At 38.4% G+C, this 13,862-nt stretch overlaps 2 protein-coding genes across 6 annotated transcripts; one reads left to right on the forward strand and one right to left on the reverse strand.

The window, feature by feature from the left end:
* The first annotated feature begins 1,067 nt into the window (after window positions 1-1,067).
* LOC113762274 lies at window positions 1,068-6,877 on the forward strand. Of its 4 annotated transcripts, XR_003467184.1 has the most exons (6): window positions 1,068-1,307; window positions 1,759-1,843; window positions 2,512-4,100; window positions 4,304-4,329; window positions 5,450-6,328; window positions 6,529-6,877. XR_003467184.1 is itself a non-coding variant. In XM_027305652.1 (5 exons), the coding sequence occupies exons 3-5, from the start codon at window positions 2,567-2,569 to the stop codon at window positions 6,203-6,205; spliced, it is 2,316 nt and encodes a 771-aa protein (XP_027161453.1). In that variant the 5' UTR covers window positions 1,068-1,307; window positions 1,759-1,904; window positions 2,512-2,566; the 3' UTR covers window positions 6,206-6,877. The 4 variants fall into 4 exon arrangements, 3 of the variants coding, with proteins under 3 accessions (XP_027161453.1, XP_027161452.1, XP_027161454.1); XM_027305652.1 differs by having other exon boundaries at window positions 1,759-1,904; window positions 5,450-6,877; XM_027305651.1 differs by having other exon boundaries at window positions 5,450-6,877.
* A 453-nt stretch (window positions 6,878-7,330) lies between these two features.
* LOC113762275 (glucose-1-phosphate adenylyltransferase large subunit 1-like) lies at window positions 7,331-12,411 on the reverse strand. Of its 2 annotated transcripts, none has more exons than XM_027305654.1 (15): window positions 12,030-12,411; window positions 11,452-11,686; window positions 11,132-11,254; window positions 10,820-10,990; window positions 10,436-10,528; window positions 10,150-10,233; window positions 10,010-10,065; window positions 9,632-9,725; window positions 9,045-9,230; window positions 8,853-8,933; window positions 8,551-8,637; window positions 8,363-8,467; window positions 8,136-8,242; window positions 7,988-8,048; window positions 7,331-7,872 (listed from the first exon to the last, which is right to left on the reverse strand). In XM_027305654.1, exons 2-15 carry the CDS (start codon window positions 11,674-11,676, stop codon window positions 7,771-7,773), a joined length of 1,575 nt encoding a protein of 524 aa, XP_027161455.1. In that variant the 5' UTR covers window positions 11,677-11,686; window positions 12,030-12,411; the 3' UTR covers window positions 7,331-7,770. The 2 variants fall into 2 exon arrangements, with proteins under 2 accessions (XP_027161455.1, XP_027161456.1); XM_027305655.1 differs by having other exon boundaries at window positions 11,452-11,722.
* Window positions 12,412-13,862: the final 1,451 nt, after the last annotated feature.

Consider the following 13,862-nt stretch of genomic DNA (forward strand, 5'->3'; position numbering starts at 1 on the left):
GGTTATATGCCCATTGCAATTTCTTGATTAATGTAGGATCTAATTTTTGCCTCACAGTTGATACATGTCAATTGTTGATTTATTGTTGTTTAAGAAAATTTTGGATTGTTTCTTTAATGAGAAAAAATAGTTTGTTGTAAATTTAGTTTGCACCAAAAAAGTGGAATTCAATTGGCTTGTAAAACTTTAGCAGATTTGATTTGCATATATCTTCCTTGAATTTGTTTGAATTGTTGTTTCCCAACCCCCCCCCCCCCGCACCCCACCCCAATATGTATCGAAAATGTCAGCATTTTTGTTTAGTGAATACACAGTTGGGTTGGGCATTTGCCGTGCATTTAACGTGCTAGGTCTGGTTGGGGCGCTGGGCCGGGCCGGAGTGGGGATTAGTCGGGCCGCCTTTACGGACTTGACCTGGACACCCCACTCCGTCGAAAAAAAAAAAAAAAAAAAGAATACACAGTTGGGTTAATGTGTGATGGTACGTGTAGATTAATAGACAAAACAAGTTTTTATTACAAGAACACATATTTTGATATAAGCATATGCAGATTTTATATCAATGATTACGATGTTGGCAAGTGTCTTGTTCTTTATTATGCCCGTTTTACTCTAATTGGAAAAAATTATTGATTTGATAATTTACTTTGTTTCCATTTGTTTGAACTTGCATTTATTCATTGGAATTGTTACTGTTTAGCGGTACTTTAAATAGTTGAACCATCATACATAAATTTATTGATTTGACCAATTTACTTGTAATTTCATACACTTCAACCGATTTAATAAAACCCATTACTGTGCAAATTTATGGATCTGACCAATTTACTGGTAGTAATTTTATGCACTTCAACCGATTCAATATGAAATCTATTAGTATATTATTATAGAGTTCTAATTCTACTGTATCATTTATAAATTCATTTGAAAAAATATTTTACCACAGGTTAAAACTCTCGCGTACCGCGCGCGGGCTTGTCCCCAGCAGCGTATAGTTAATTCTTCTTCCACCTTATGTTCACACCGTTTGTAGTACTGCAAGCAGTAACTTTGACTCCTTGGTTTTTGGTTGCTTCTTCCCCTGGCCACATAACTGTCTCGTCTCTCCTCCTTACTCCTCAGTCCTTTCTTTGAGTTTTATCCTTTATGTAGTACAAAATTCAAGAAACAACCACTCCGATCTGTTTCCCAGTATCTTTGAGCTCCTTTTCTTGTATCTTTCATGGATTTGAACTTTCTTTCATCGTGCTTAATCGGCAGCCTTGGTGGTTCAACGGATCTTTTGATTTCTTCTGCTAAAATCGAAGGTGAGTTTACTTCTTTCGAGTCAAACCCATATCCCAGAACGTTACATGAAGATTGTGGAAAGTAATATATGGGAAAAATCTTTGTCCCTTTCTCCCTTCACCTTCTTTGCTCCAGCTTGGCTTGCAAAATTTTGTGGGTTACCTGGGAATTTCTATAGATGGCGTTGTTGGGGCTGTACGCATTCTTATCAGTGTTAAAAAGAGCAAATCTTTTTCCACGCTAACAATCAGCTAAACTCACTTAGCTAATTGTAGGTTTTAATAGTTCTCATTATGTAAGTAGCATAAATGCAGGCATCATTTTGCTCTGTTTTGTATTTTTTAAAGTCGTGTAACAAGGATGTTGCCAGTACAGAATGGGCTAAGTCATTCCAATATTCACTTGCTGGTAGTTGTTATTCAAATACTTCTCCCATATGCTCAACTTGATCAGTTCTAATCGTCCTTGCAGATCACGGAAGTAGTTGATGCACACTTGATTGTTTGATCTATCGCTTCAACACAAAACTACGCTGCTTCTTATGTATGAACTTGCGGTAAATGATACGACCTCTTGGTCGCCATAACCCTCACTGCTAAACTATGCTACTAATCGTGGTATGATTACATGTGACAAAATCCATGTTATATCTGAAGTAGTTTTCCATATTCTAGAACCAGGTCAACAATCAGGAGTTTTCGGGAAACAGCACTAATATTTATTTAGCCTATAGCAATGGTTTTAGAACCTTCTATCTCTTTGCAACCAAAAGTAATAAAAGAATAAGTATACAAATTGAGATGAAGTAAGAGTTGCCTTTGGTTTCAGACTTCAGTACTAAAATTCAAGCTTGTGTTAAAGAAGGTTTTCAGTAGGGAAAGCTGTCACCTCATTTTAGCATCTTATCACAGAGATGCCCGCATGAGCTCTACATTTTGGTTATGCATCTATGGCGACTTTTTAGGAAGGTCTAAAATTCCTGTAACGCATCTGAGACTGTCCCTTCTTTTTTAATATTTTTTTTCTTCCCAATTGTTTGTATGTGTGTTTGGGGCGAAGTAGAGATGGCAAGGGGAAAATCAGCCACCATCTGATACATGTGGCTTTATCACTTCTGTAGAGTCATCTGCATTAACTTAAGTATGATGATCATGTGAGATGTTTGTTTTAGAACCTTACCTTCTCGTGATGGCCTGACAATTCTCTTTGCCTGGTCTTGATTAGGTAAACACCTCATGACCTCTTGAGGGGTACTTACAGGTTGGTGAGTTGACTCATCATGTCAGATCATTTAGTTCATGCATGCAATGGTTGTGATGGAAAATCTGGTGAAGCTTTACACACTTACCATTCTGTTTGGATGTCTCATTGGACACGAAGAAGTTGTGATAGTGTTACACCGAATCATAATATTTCATCTACTTCTTTTGGAAACAAACAAAATTGTTATGCTGCCAACGATTATCTGTTGAGTAGAGAGAAAGCGATAGAGTCCAACAGTTACTCGCCAGCTAAAGAAACCAGAGGAATTGAAACTGGAAATTTCAATTTCATAAATGAGAATTTCAGAACGACTTCAACAACCTTGGGAACTAAAAAGCTAGCATTTCAATCTTTCCCAACAGATGGTCCAGGCACAGTTGCCGAGAATGTTTCAGCTGTAAAGAATAGCAAAGAAATTTGTGATATGAAAGCATTAAGGCCACGGATAACTAGCAACCTTGACTCCAATATGCATACACTATCTCTTGGGAGCAGCTATATGCTCCCGCCTATCACAGTAACTCCAGATGTTAACAAAATTCCATCTAGAGAGTGTGATTCTGGGTCTGATGAACTGTTACAGATTAACAAAGAACCTGGAGAAACTAGTCGGGTGTTTAGAGATAGCAGCTTTGTGATTTCAAGGCCTTTTCTAGAAGAACTTCCTAGATCATCAAATCACATGGTGCAGTGTGGAATTGAAAATGGGGATGACAGAATACCTGTGCTTCCACTGGCAAGGGGCAAGCCTTTGCCAACTTCTGAAGAGCGTGTTTTTGAGCGTGAAAACTTTGATTATCAGAGACAGTCAACGTTTTTGGTTTGTGAAGAAAAAGTTGAAAGGCACTCAAAATCTGCGAGATCTTTAACTTCATTTATGCGGCAGAATAAGGCATCGCTGTTCCAAATGGATCCCCGGGCAAGCAACAATCACTTGCCAATATTTGGTGGAGAACAATTCCGGAGGATGCAGAATTTATCTGGTATCAGTCTTTTCCAGAATCGGTCCAATCTTCAGGAGCCAACCAGCCCACAGAGGTTATATCATGGCTCTAACTCACTACGGAAATTTTCAGAGTCACTTCAGGATGTCGAGACCATGAGAATCTGCACTACTGTGGACTCTGTAGTCCCGCTGCATGGAGATCATCCCAGATTTTCTCAGACAACTCAAAGTTGGTTGATAACAAAGAAGAAGAAGACTGACCTTAACTCATTTAAAGAAAAACAAACGTACACAAGTTCAAGAGAATGCACTGGATTGAATGGAAATACATTCTTTAATTTCCAAAGTCTATCTCCATTCTCTAGTCAACAAGGGGCAAAGATTCAGTCCCTTGGTGAATCTACTGATACTGAAGGGAAAGAAAATGTTGGAGATGTGAATACTTCAGGTAGATTCTTTTATGCTGAAGATTTGAAGGCTTTGGGCAATTCCATGAAAAGAGGAGGGAAAAAGGTTGTAGATGGCTCTAACCTAAAAAATGAATCATCAGCTGAAACAGACACCATGGATCTGGATGAGTTAAAGGAGAAGAACCAGCTTTTCGGTATGTATTACCTTTAAATAATGACATTTAGTTAATGTTGAAATTTTTTGATAATCATATTAATAGATATATACCATGTGTATCTGATGCTTATCGGAAGCTTTTCTGGAGAGCTAAAGCATTGTGTTTGTCTGAAGTTGTATTGCTAACTAGGCTTATGTATTTTTACTGTCTGAGTTTATTTCTCTTCTTCACTGTTCCAGGTGCAAACTCTTCTCCACCAAATAAGGTACATCTTCGACATATTTGACTCTTCTGACAAACAAGCCTTTAGATTGTTTCCTTTCAATCTATTCTTCAGCTGTTATGTGCTACTTTGTAAGCTGATCGATCTGTCTTCTTCTTCCAAAAAATAATTTGTCAGAGAAATTTGAAGTAAATTGATGGTGCTTCCATGCCACTGGAAGGAAGTAAGGTTGCAAGTGATAAATTTAGAACTTGATTGCAATGGTCTTCAAGATTAAGGGAAAACTATATGAAGTGATTTTCTTGTTCATTTTGAATTTATTGGCTAGATAAATTGAATATCCACCATCATTTCTCCCAAAAAAAAAGTCCTCTTTTTTAATCATGAAACGTGTCACTGTATTTGTTTTTGTCAACAAAGTTAATTTTGACATGTAGATGAGAGATCTTTTCTGCATACACTTTATAGGAAGTGTATGTAGTGTGAATGATGATCACTACTTAGTCATCTGGATTTTTCACAAATTAGTTAATACCAAATACATCTGCTTCATGTGGGAATTAGTGGCAAAACATATGCTTTCTCTTGGTAGTTAGAGGTCTTAACAACTTCTTTAAGTTGTACCTAAATTGAATTGGTACTGTTGGTCCACATTTACAGTCTACCAAAACGAATGTAATCTGCTGCGCATTGGAGATTACGTGAAAGCATAATGAAGCAACCAAAAGCTGATATGGAGTTACCTGGCCTCAGTCAATCCTTTCAATCACCGTTGCTAGTAGAATTTAACTTGAGGAGGTTATTGTGTGCAATAATGCACGACCATAGTAGTCGTCAAGCATGGAAGATCCATAGTGCATGCATTTTCAATAAATAGTGGACAGAAAGTTCTTGTTTTACTCCCAAGAGTCTAGCCTTTTACATAAACTGACTTCTTTTCCTCTTTCTACCCACCCCTCCCCTCTAAAGTAGTTGTTTTCTATTTTATTCAAGTTTGTCGCGCTTGTCTTCCTCTCTTCCACCTCTCTTTCTTTCTTCCTCTGCTTTCATCTTCCATGCTTTTTCTGGTTCCCCCTCCAACATACAAAATTGAAACAAAGTGGAGATAGGACTATGGTGCAGAGGTCGTTCACTATAATAGTGATAATTTTTGCTTATGCAGGACCTCAGAATGAGCTTAATAACACCTCAAGTTATTATCGGTTCAACGGGGGAAGCTGGACACAGACGGCATAGTATCAAACTACCTGATATCAACTTGGAGCTGCCTGCTTTACCTTCTGGAGATAATGTGGATCCAAGCTCATCAAGAACTCAAAGCTTGGACATGGAAACACTCCTTGCCCATGCAGAGCAGCCAAGTCAATCTGAATCAGACTGCTATGCTGGTGGTTCTTCGAAACCAGAGCCAAGCAACCGATGGATTAAGCGTCTTAGATTGAGTGCTTCGGAATCTTTTAGTTTAGGTACAAAGAGCTCAAATATGGGTAAGGAAAGTTGCCATGAGAAAAGCAATTTGTCTTCAGGAAAAATTCTCAAAGGCAGTGTGGTTAACTCGGAGCCGACTGTTAGTAAACTACCTGGTAAAGAATTGATGGTGTTAGATGATGCGACTGCCTTAAGAAGGTATGGTGAGTCATCCTCCACGGATGCAGCGAAGAAAGGCAAGGATACATTGACCTCGCCGTCTTGGATACGGAGGTGGTGTCATAATCAATCTGGAATGCCACAAAAGAAGCCTGATGCAATGGTGGTTTTTAAGCCACAGAGTTCAAAATTGGCATCTGAGGACCTTCAAGACAAGCAATGCCCGAGCATTGCTGCTATGGCCCTGATGGGAAAGGCCATGAATGGTTTTCAAACATGTGAATTCCGGAGGAGGGGATCTTTTATAGTTTGGAACACCAGGGGTTTATGAAAGTATTCATCCAAAAAGGACTGTGTCCTACTTTGAAGAGGAAGAGATAGCTAGAAAGCTACTACTCTTGATCAAGTCTAATTTTTGGTGCTTGTGGTGTTTGAAAGCCTGCTTATGGCATTAGTGAGTACATTTTTGTCTCTGTATTTTTTTTTTTTAATTAAAATTTCCTCTTTTGTACTTCGCTGGTATGTAGAATAAGAAAGGAGAAGCTTTAGTACTGGTGGTTGTTTTGTAAAGTAACGTATTATTTTTAATGGTGTAACATCTATCCATGCAAGACAGAAGTTATAGAGCAGAACTGAACGAAACAATTCTTGCAGAAAAGGTGGGATAGAAATTCATTGGCAATGTAGTACCCGGAATGGAACTTTGGTGGTGATTATTTCTGAGATGGAGTTGATGGGAATGTGATGAAAGAAAGAGTTGGAGGCCGTGGCTGAATCAAAGGGACGATCTGGGATCATTATCAGCACTGGCCAAAGTTTCTGCAGCAGGCTTCTCTCTTCTCCACTAGTACGCTATCTGAATCTTTAACCGCCTTGTTTATATTTCTCATATCAACTTTTCTTCTTGTTTGCCACCTAGATATTGACATTGAAGAATGGGTTTCGACTTCATGGCTGATTCTTGAAATTTCCTTCGTCATATACGCATCAAAGGATTTGTTTATATCGTTTGAAATTTGCTTTTGCGTCTGTTTTCCCCTACAAGTTGGGTTCTGGGATGGATAAAAATTGAAACCGCGACTAATAAAATGGAAAGAGGGGAATATGAAGATAAGTTTCATTAAAGCTAAACTACAACCTTTTTGACTTGCACTGGTGTACAATTTGACATTTTGCTGCTTTGCATATTTATCGTGATCTTCCCTTCAGCTTGTGGATATTTTATCTATTGATGGCTCGCGTATCCTGCCTTCCTTTCTAATTTTCCGAGTTGCTCACGTTAAAGATCAGGTAATTTCCCAGCCCATTTGTTGTAAAAGTGCCGCGGGATGCTTCTGGTGATACCTTGTGCTGGCCTCATGACTGATTTTAACGAGCAGAACTTCTTGTTGGGTCGCTAGCAATCGCATATACAGATTAAGAAATTTTTACAACACTATCAGTTCTTGCAAGTCTCTTGAGTATTTCTTTTCTCAAATAAATGAAACTTTATAAGCGCAACTCTGGCGTGGTTCAGGGTATTTACATGGATCCATAACTGTATTCTCGCACCCAAAAAAGGTAATTGCACAAGAGATGATTGTGCAGTTACCGTCGTGTTGATATGTTACAGAAGAAGTTTGATTGATTAATCCTATGTATAATAAGCAAAACTACGAGCAAAACAGGAGGAGGCAACTGGAAAGCTCAGCCCAGTTTTATTATGGACTAACACTCTAACAAAGCATCGGCTCCTAGACATAGGCTATAGATGTTGCGATTCATGCTCCCTGGAGCTCCGTACTGGAACCACCGGTTGCAATGGGTATCACCGGAAAAAGGGTGGTTCAATCGTCATATCTCTAGGTTCTTGCCCATCACCAACTTCCAAGCACCCCGTAGATGCAAGAGATCATATCATATCACCGTACGATCATTAATTGTTGCTTTCTCCAGTATTACGGTGATGCCTGCCCGAATGTAGAACCCTTCTTCAGGTCGGTCTGCTTCTTGAACACCCTGAGAATTCGTAGAATGCATAGATGATATTTCCTTGGATTAGTCTATTTTTATTATTATACCAAAAATTGGGAATTGATACTTAGTCCAGCAAGCAAAAGATGCTTAAGCTTACATCTTTATTCAGGATGGCCACATCCTTCCCAATCTTTGCATTCTTGTCAATTATGCAATTCCTGCATACATGTTTGCCGAGTAAGATGTCAGGATTGAACGAGGAATTATGTTATGATAGGAACTGAACTTACAAAATGTCAACATACCTGATTTTTGTATTCTGTCCAATACCGATGGGTACTTTCCCTTCGGCAAGGAGAGAAGCTATTTCTGACTCAGTTTGGTAATAGTCAGCCCCCATCATGAAGGTATCCTGTAAAAGGCAGTTGAAATGATGATTTATTACCAAGTACCAAACCAGTCTATATTTGTTGTCACCAGTTTGCCATGAATAAGCATCATCATGATCATAGTAGCTGAGCATTAATCAAACCTTCAGTTCCACACCATAATCTAAACGTGATCTTTCACCCACAATAGAATGTTCAACAGTACACTCTCTCAAGAAGCATCCATGTGAGATTATTGAATCCATAATCTGCGAAATGTTTTTGAGTTATCAGATACCAGATGCATAAAGTCATAAACTATAGTTAGTCATGCTCAAATACACAAGATTACCTGGCATTTATCTATCTTGGTTGGAGGCAAGAATCGGGGAGATGTGAAGAAAGGTGTCTTTGGGTCATAAAATTGAAACTTTGCGAACTGCAATTGAAACATTTTCTTAAATCTTTCAGAAGCATATGCAAAGACATATGAAGAGCTAATTTCAGATTTCCATTTGGGCCCAGGCATGAATTCAATCTCTTCAAACAAATATTTTGGGATGTATCAAAACATTGAAATCACAAACAGAAATTTAGATTTCAAAATGACTTAAATACTTGTGAAAGAGGCAAGAGAAAGACAAACAGACAAACCTCATCTGTCAGGGCTAAGTTAGATTCATAGAAAGATTTAATTGTTCCTATATCCTCCCAGTAGTCTCTGAATATATAAGCCTGTAAAAATGATGCCCATTGTCATGGATGGGTATTTTTCTGAAGACAAAAAGTGAAACGTGGTCGGTTACTTATATGCACAGAGCAAAATTTGAAAGTTAGTTGGCTTACTCTGACATTACGCTCCTTAACAACTGAAGGTATGATTTCAGATCCAAAGTCATTCGATGTAGGATACCTCCATTTCAAAAGCTGCAGCAGTACATCTGTCTTAAATACATAAACTCCCATCGAAGCAATATAAGGAGATTTGAATGCTTCTTGTGGAGACAAACCCAGGATGGTAGTATCCACATGCTGCAGTGAAAGACAAAAAATTAAAAAACAGTTGTATATTGAAATAGCCTGACAATTTGAATTGACGGCTTTCACGAACAGAGGTGTGTATCTTATACTTTTCAAATCTTTTAATTCAGCTTTTGAAACCTGGAGTGCCTCCAAAAAAATGAGGTAAGGAAATAATAGTTACCCATGTATAATAGCTACTAAAGTAAGCAGCAGCTTTTGCAGCGTATCTAAAAATACAAGGGGTAAGTTGCAAACAAAAAGTCTCTTTTAGCTATGATGTTTGGATTACTAGCTGCAGAACTGGCAGATAAATTTCACAAAGAAATAGGCTTGAACTTGAAAAACAACCTTTTGCAAAAGAAAAAAGAAATTTCAGATCAGAAAGCAGGTTTATCAATTCACATGCTCACCATTGCCTTCAGATCAGAACCTTTGGGTTTTTCAGAAAACTGGACCACTTTGCCTCTGCTGTCAATCTTCACAAGTCCAAATTCTGAAGCACGGCTGCCAAGCAAAACCATTTGATGCGAAATAGATAAGACTTTCACATCTAATTACAACCCAAAAATACATTTGAATCTACAAAATATCTAAAAGAAAATTTCTTGTCACTTGTTGACTCCTCCCTCTCCCATCACATTGAAAACCGGCATTCATGAAATCCAATAGGAAGTTTCTCTCAATTTTGGTAAAGGAATCCAATAGTAAGAACAACTGAAATAACAAGTAGCAGGTAGAACATGATTTAAAGCGAGTTGTTGATTGACAAGTAAAGCTTTCTAACAGACCTCTCACCAACTGGGACACATGAAAGTGTGATATCAGCATTCCGATCAACATGATTCTGTCAAAGGATCTGAAGCATTAATGACACATTTAAATATTAGGTACACAAGTATCCAAAAACAATAGTTTAGGATGAACAGACCTGCACAAAGTCCATGTAGTCCATCCGGTAAAGTTGATCTCCAGACAAAATGAGTATGTTATCAATGTCCTTGTTCCTTGCATCCTATGAGATTTAAATTTAAGTAAATGAAAAAGCATTTCTAGTATTATAAAATTATGATAGAAAATAGTAGATATCCATGTAAACTAATAACAATATGAAGCCGATAAAAGCAGAGTAGATGATTTGCTGAGATACTATTGAGTTAGATCTTATATGGATCAAAGTGAAATAGCATACTGGACCTGAAAAAAGAAGCACTGACCTCAAACATCCATAGAAATTGGCGAACAGCGTCTGCAGTTCCTTGGAACCACTTCATTCCTGCTTCCCCTGAAGTTTGTGTTGCTGCCAGAACCTGTTTGATACAAAGTTACCAAATACTCCACTCCACATTAAGTTCTATATAAAAAAACACGTTTTGAAGGAAGAGGTATAACCTTTTCTTTCTTTCTGCATACTAATTCAGCGGATCTAAACAATTATCTTACAGAGAGTTTTGAGTCCCGTCCCTATTTCACTCTAGCTTCTCTTGTACCTCAATTATCAAGGCCTTAGTTTCTTTTCAATTATTGCATCAAAGTTCAATTACTATATTGGAACTTAGTTTAATAAATGACAGAGGAATACAACAATAACAGATTCCTACCTCTACAAATCCATCTCCAAAGTTCACACCATTTCCATGATAGGTTCGAGCAATATGACGATTCAGTGAAGCAGAGTTGAATTGAGTCAGCACGAAAATCTTGTTAATGCCACTATTGATGCAGTTACTCATTGGAATGTCTATAAGTCTATAGCATCCTCCAACTGGGACCTGAAACCAATGTGACATAACAAAATTAATACATTCTGAAAAGAACAGTATAACACAAATTGCAAGGTAAATCTACTTTTATCAAATAACTAGAAAACCAGATATTTAAACAGGCACAAGAGACCAGAATTATGATCTTACAGCAGGAGTTGCAGTTCTGCTCGTCAGAGGGAAAAGTTGAGTCCCAGCACCTCCTCCTAGTATGATAGCAGCCACATTCTTAGGGTCCGCCCTCCGTCTCTCAAAACGTGGTGCTTCTATGGTCTGAATCACAGATCCAACAGGCATATCAAGAAAATTATAACAGCACATTAACGAAACAGTGGTAACATCAAAAAACATATCATGCAGCGCTTCCAAGTTTACTGGAACCATTTGAACCTAGTTATTCACTTATTCTTCAAGGCTGATGGATCAACAAGCAAAAATCTCCAAAAACAAATTCTCTAAAATGAACTTACCAGAGTCTCTTTTCCAGTTTCTCTGGTGATGACCGAGAAAGCAGCCCCAGGTTTAAATTTCTGTTTCTTTTCGTAGTCAAGTTTTAAGCTTTTTGCCAACTGATTAACCCAAAAATTGCCATTTAGGCTGCCTTTGACCCTCTCCCCCCAAATTCCATTTTCTCCATTTACTGTTGCCAAGTGGGCAGTGGTTTTCATTGTTGCAAAGCCAGTATCCATCGCCATGCTTGTCTCACTACCACAACCAACCCAGAATTACTCGAATCAGTAGCTTGCGATTGAACCCAAAAGAAAAAATTAGTAAGAAGGATCACAGGTGAAGAAGCAAGAGCGCTATCTCTAGTCCCAGTAAAGTGACAGAAGCAATCTAAGTAACCAAGTAAAGTATAAATCACATAAAGATTCTAGTACTATGTGCTAATTAACGAATGGAGACAGCCAAATGTGACCCTTAATCAAAGTTACCATTTTTCTTATCCAATATAATACTCTTACTACTAATAACTCCCGCTAGGATAGAGCGTCTACAACGAGAAAAGCTAAAAAAATGAATCTTTCACATTAATGAAGGGCCTTACATGGAAATCAGGTGCAAAAGCAAGACAATTGGCCCAATCCCTGATCAAGAAGAAAAAAAGATCAAACGACTACGAGAATCCGAATTCCCAGTACTTGGAAGTTAGTGGCCAAGATTCTAGCGAAAAGCCGTTAGTTATGCAGTAATACTAGTAAAAGTTGATTGGGAGGTGATGGAGGAGTTTGAAAACCGAAGGACTGATTAAGGAGGAGGAAATGCGTGAATGTTTGTTGAATTGAGATATCGAAGGGCTGCTGGCTAGTGGGCTTTCATTGGCATGTGAGCTTTCACGAGAAATCTGGCAATCTTTGGTTTTTATATCCCTAGCAAAGCAAGCACACCCAGAAAACAAAATATATATAATATATATATATATAATTGCAATCAAATATCATAGTGATAACATCTACGACCATGACTCTCTTTCTGTGTCACACCCATTAATAGGATTATTGGATGCATTATTACGATGATCAATTGGCTGTATTGTTTCTGCTGATCTGGTTTCTGCAACAGTCACACTTTCCTAGGGTACTTCAGCAAAAATCCAACAGAACTCCCATACAGGCCGAACACTTGTCTGCATCATAAGATGTTGCTGATGTTTTTGCTTTAGCGGGTGACTAATGGAATTCAAGAAACGAAAGGGGAACTGTGAATTTGCTGATTTGAGGCGGCATGGGCAGAGCTCAAATTGTGGGGTGGGGGGTCACCATTTTGCGGCTAACATTCCTTGAATCATCATTTTATCATTCGGTATATACCAAAATCCTTCTTGTATTTTACTAAAATCACTGTAAAAAAAGATATCTTGCTTTTTCTAAAGGGCCCTAACCATTTTTTGTCAACCAGCAATAAGCTGTATTCGACGGTAGAGGTTGAGGAGCTGGAGAGCTATCACCTTGGCCCATTTGCAAATTGAACCCATCAGCTCTCCAGCACTTTCGAAGCGTGACAAGTCAATAGTTGTTTTGACGTTAATCTTTATACAAATATATAATAATATGGCTGTAGAAGATCAAAGACAACAAACAACATGACTAATACAATAATAATTTGAGTGTCCCTTCATAATTTTCTTTTTTTCTCCTACGGAAAGAAACGCAGAATAATGCTGCTGAATCTGTACGTGACCTGACGTTCGAAATAAGTGTCACCTCCAAGTGTGTACGCAGTGTAGCTATGTAGTAGTGCTACTCTGTATGTGACTGCACTAGTTTGGTTGTCTAGAGCACAACGGAGGACCGTCTAGAAACGTCTCAGCCAGCCATTTGTCTCTACTCTCCTCTCCTGGAAGCTGTACGGAACATTTGAAAATGGTTCGTTCTTTTTGGCCCTACAGCGCTCGCTTCTGCCACAGCATACTTGAATTTCTACTCCAACCTAATTTAATCAAACGTTTAGGAACGACATACCCTCCAATTTAACTATATATATACGTGCTCTTGAGATGCAATTCAGCTCTTAGGTGTGCGTGAAATGGACAACCCACGTTACTTTTGGAGGATTCCGTATGGTATTACTTCCATCTCTGTCTGCAACGCTTGAAAGGGCATGGAGCGTTCAAAATTTAACCAGAAATTAATATCTTGGTATGTTTCACATCAAATAGTGGGATTCTGAAATTAAACAGTACTAGTATAGTGTACCATCAAGTGGTGACTACAGATATCTTTTCTTTCGGTTTGTAGTCCAAAAATTTGGAAGCACTTTGCAATTTGCCGTCGAGTCGTAAACGAAGGTGGATCTTGCCAACCCTGTGGACGGTTCAAATGGAAGAAGCTCACGTCACTGTACAGTGTACAGGCGGTAACTCCCCGCCTCAATAATGCAT

Source organism: Coffea eugenioides, chromosome 2 (assembly GCF_003713205.1).
Source record: "Coffea eugenioides isolate CCC68of chromosome 2, Ceug_1.0, whole genome shotgun sequence".
Classification (NCBI taxonomy): domain Eukaryota; kingdom Viridiplantae; phylum Streptophyta; class Magnoliopsida; order Gentianales; family Rubiaceae; genus Coffea; species Coffea eugenioides.

Excerpts from the sequence above, each read along its gene's own strand:
- LOC113762275 (XM_027305654.1), bottom strand. The coding sequence starts at position 11,676 with ATGGCGATGGATACTGGCTTTGCAACAATGAAAACCACTGCCCACTTG. Across the intron at positions 9,726-10,009 it reads TGTGTCCCAGTTGGTGAGAG|CCGTGCTTCAGAATTTGGAC; the intron begins GTCTGTTAGAAA and ends TTTGCTTGGCAG. Across the intron at positions 8,934-9,044 it reads TTAAGGAGCGTAATGTCAGA|GCTTATATATTCAGAGACTA; the intron begins GTAAGCCAACTA and ends TCATTTTTACAG.
- LOC113762274 (XM_027305652.1), top strand. The coding sequence starts at position 2,567 with ATGTCAGATCATTTAGTTCATGCATGCAATGGTTGTGATGGAAAATCT. Across the intron at positions 4,101-4,303 it reads GGAGAAGAACCAGCTTTTCG|GTGCAAACTCTTCTCCACCA; the intron begins GTATGTATTACC and ends TCACTGTTCCAG. Across the intron at positions 4,330-5,449 it reads ACTCTTCTCCACCAAATAAG|GACCTCAGAATGAGCTTAAT; the intron begins GTACATCTTCGA and ends TTGCTTATGCAG.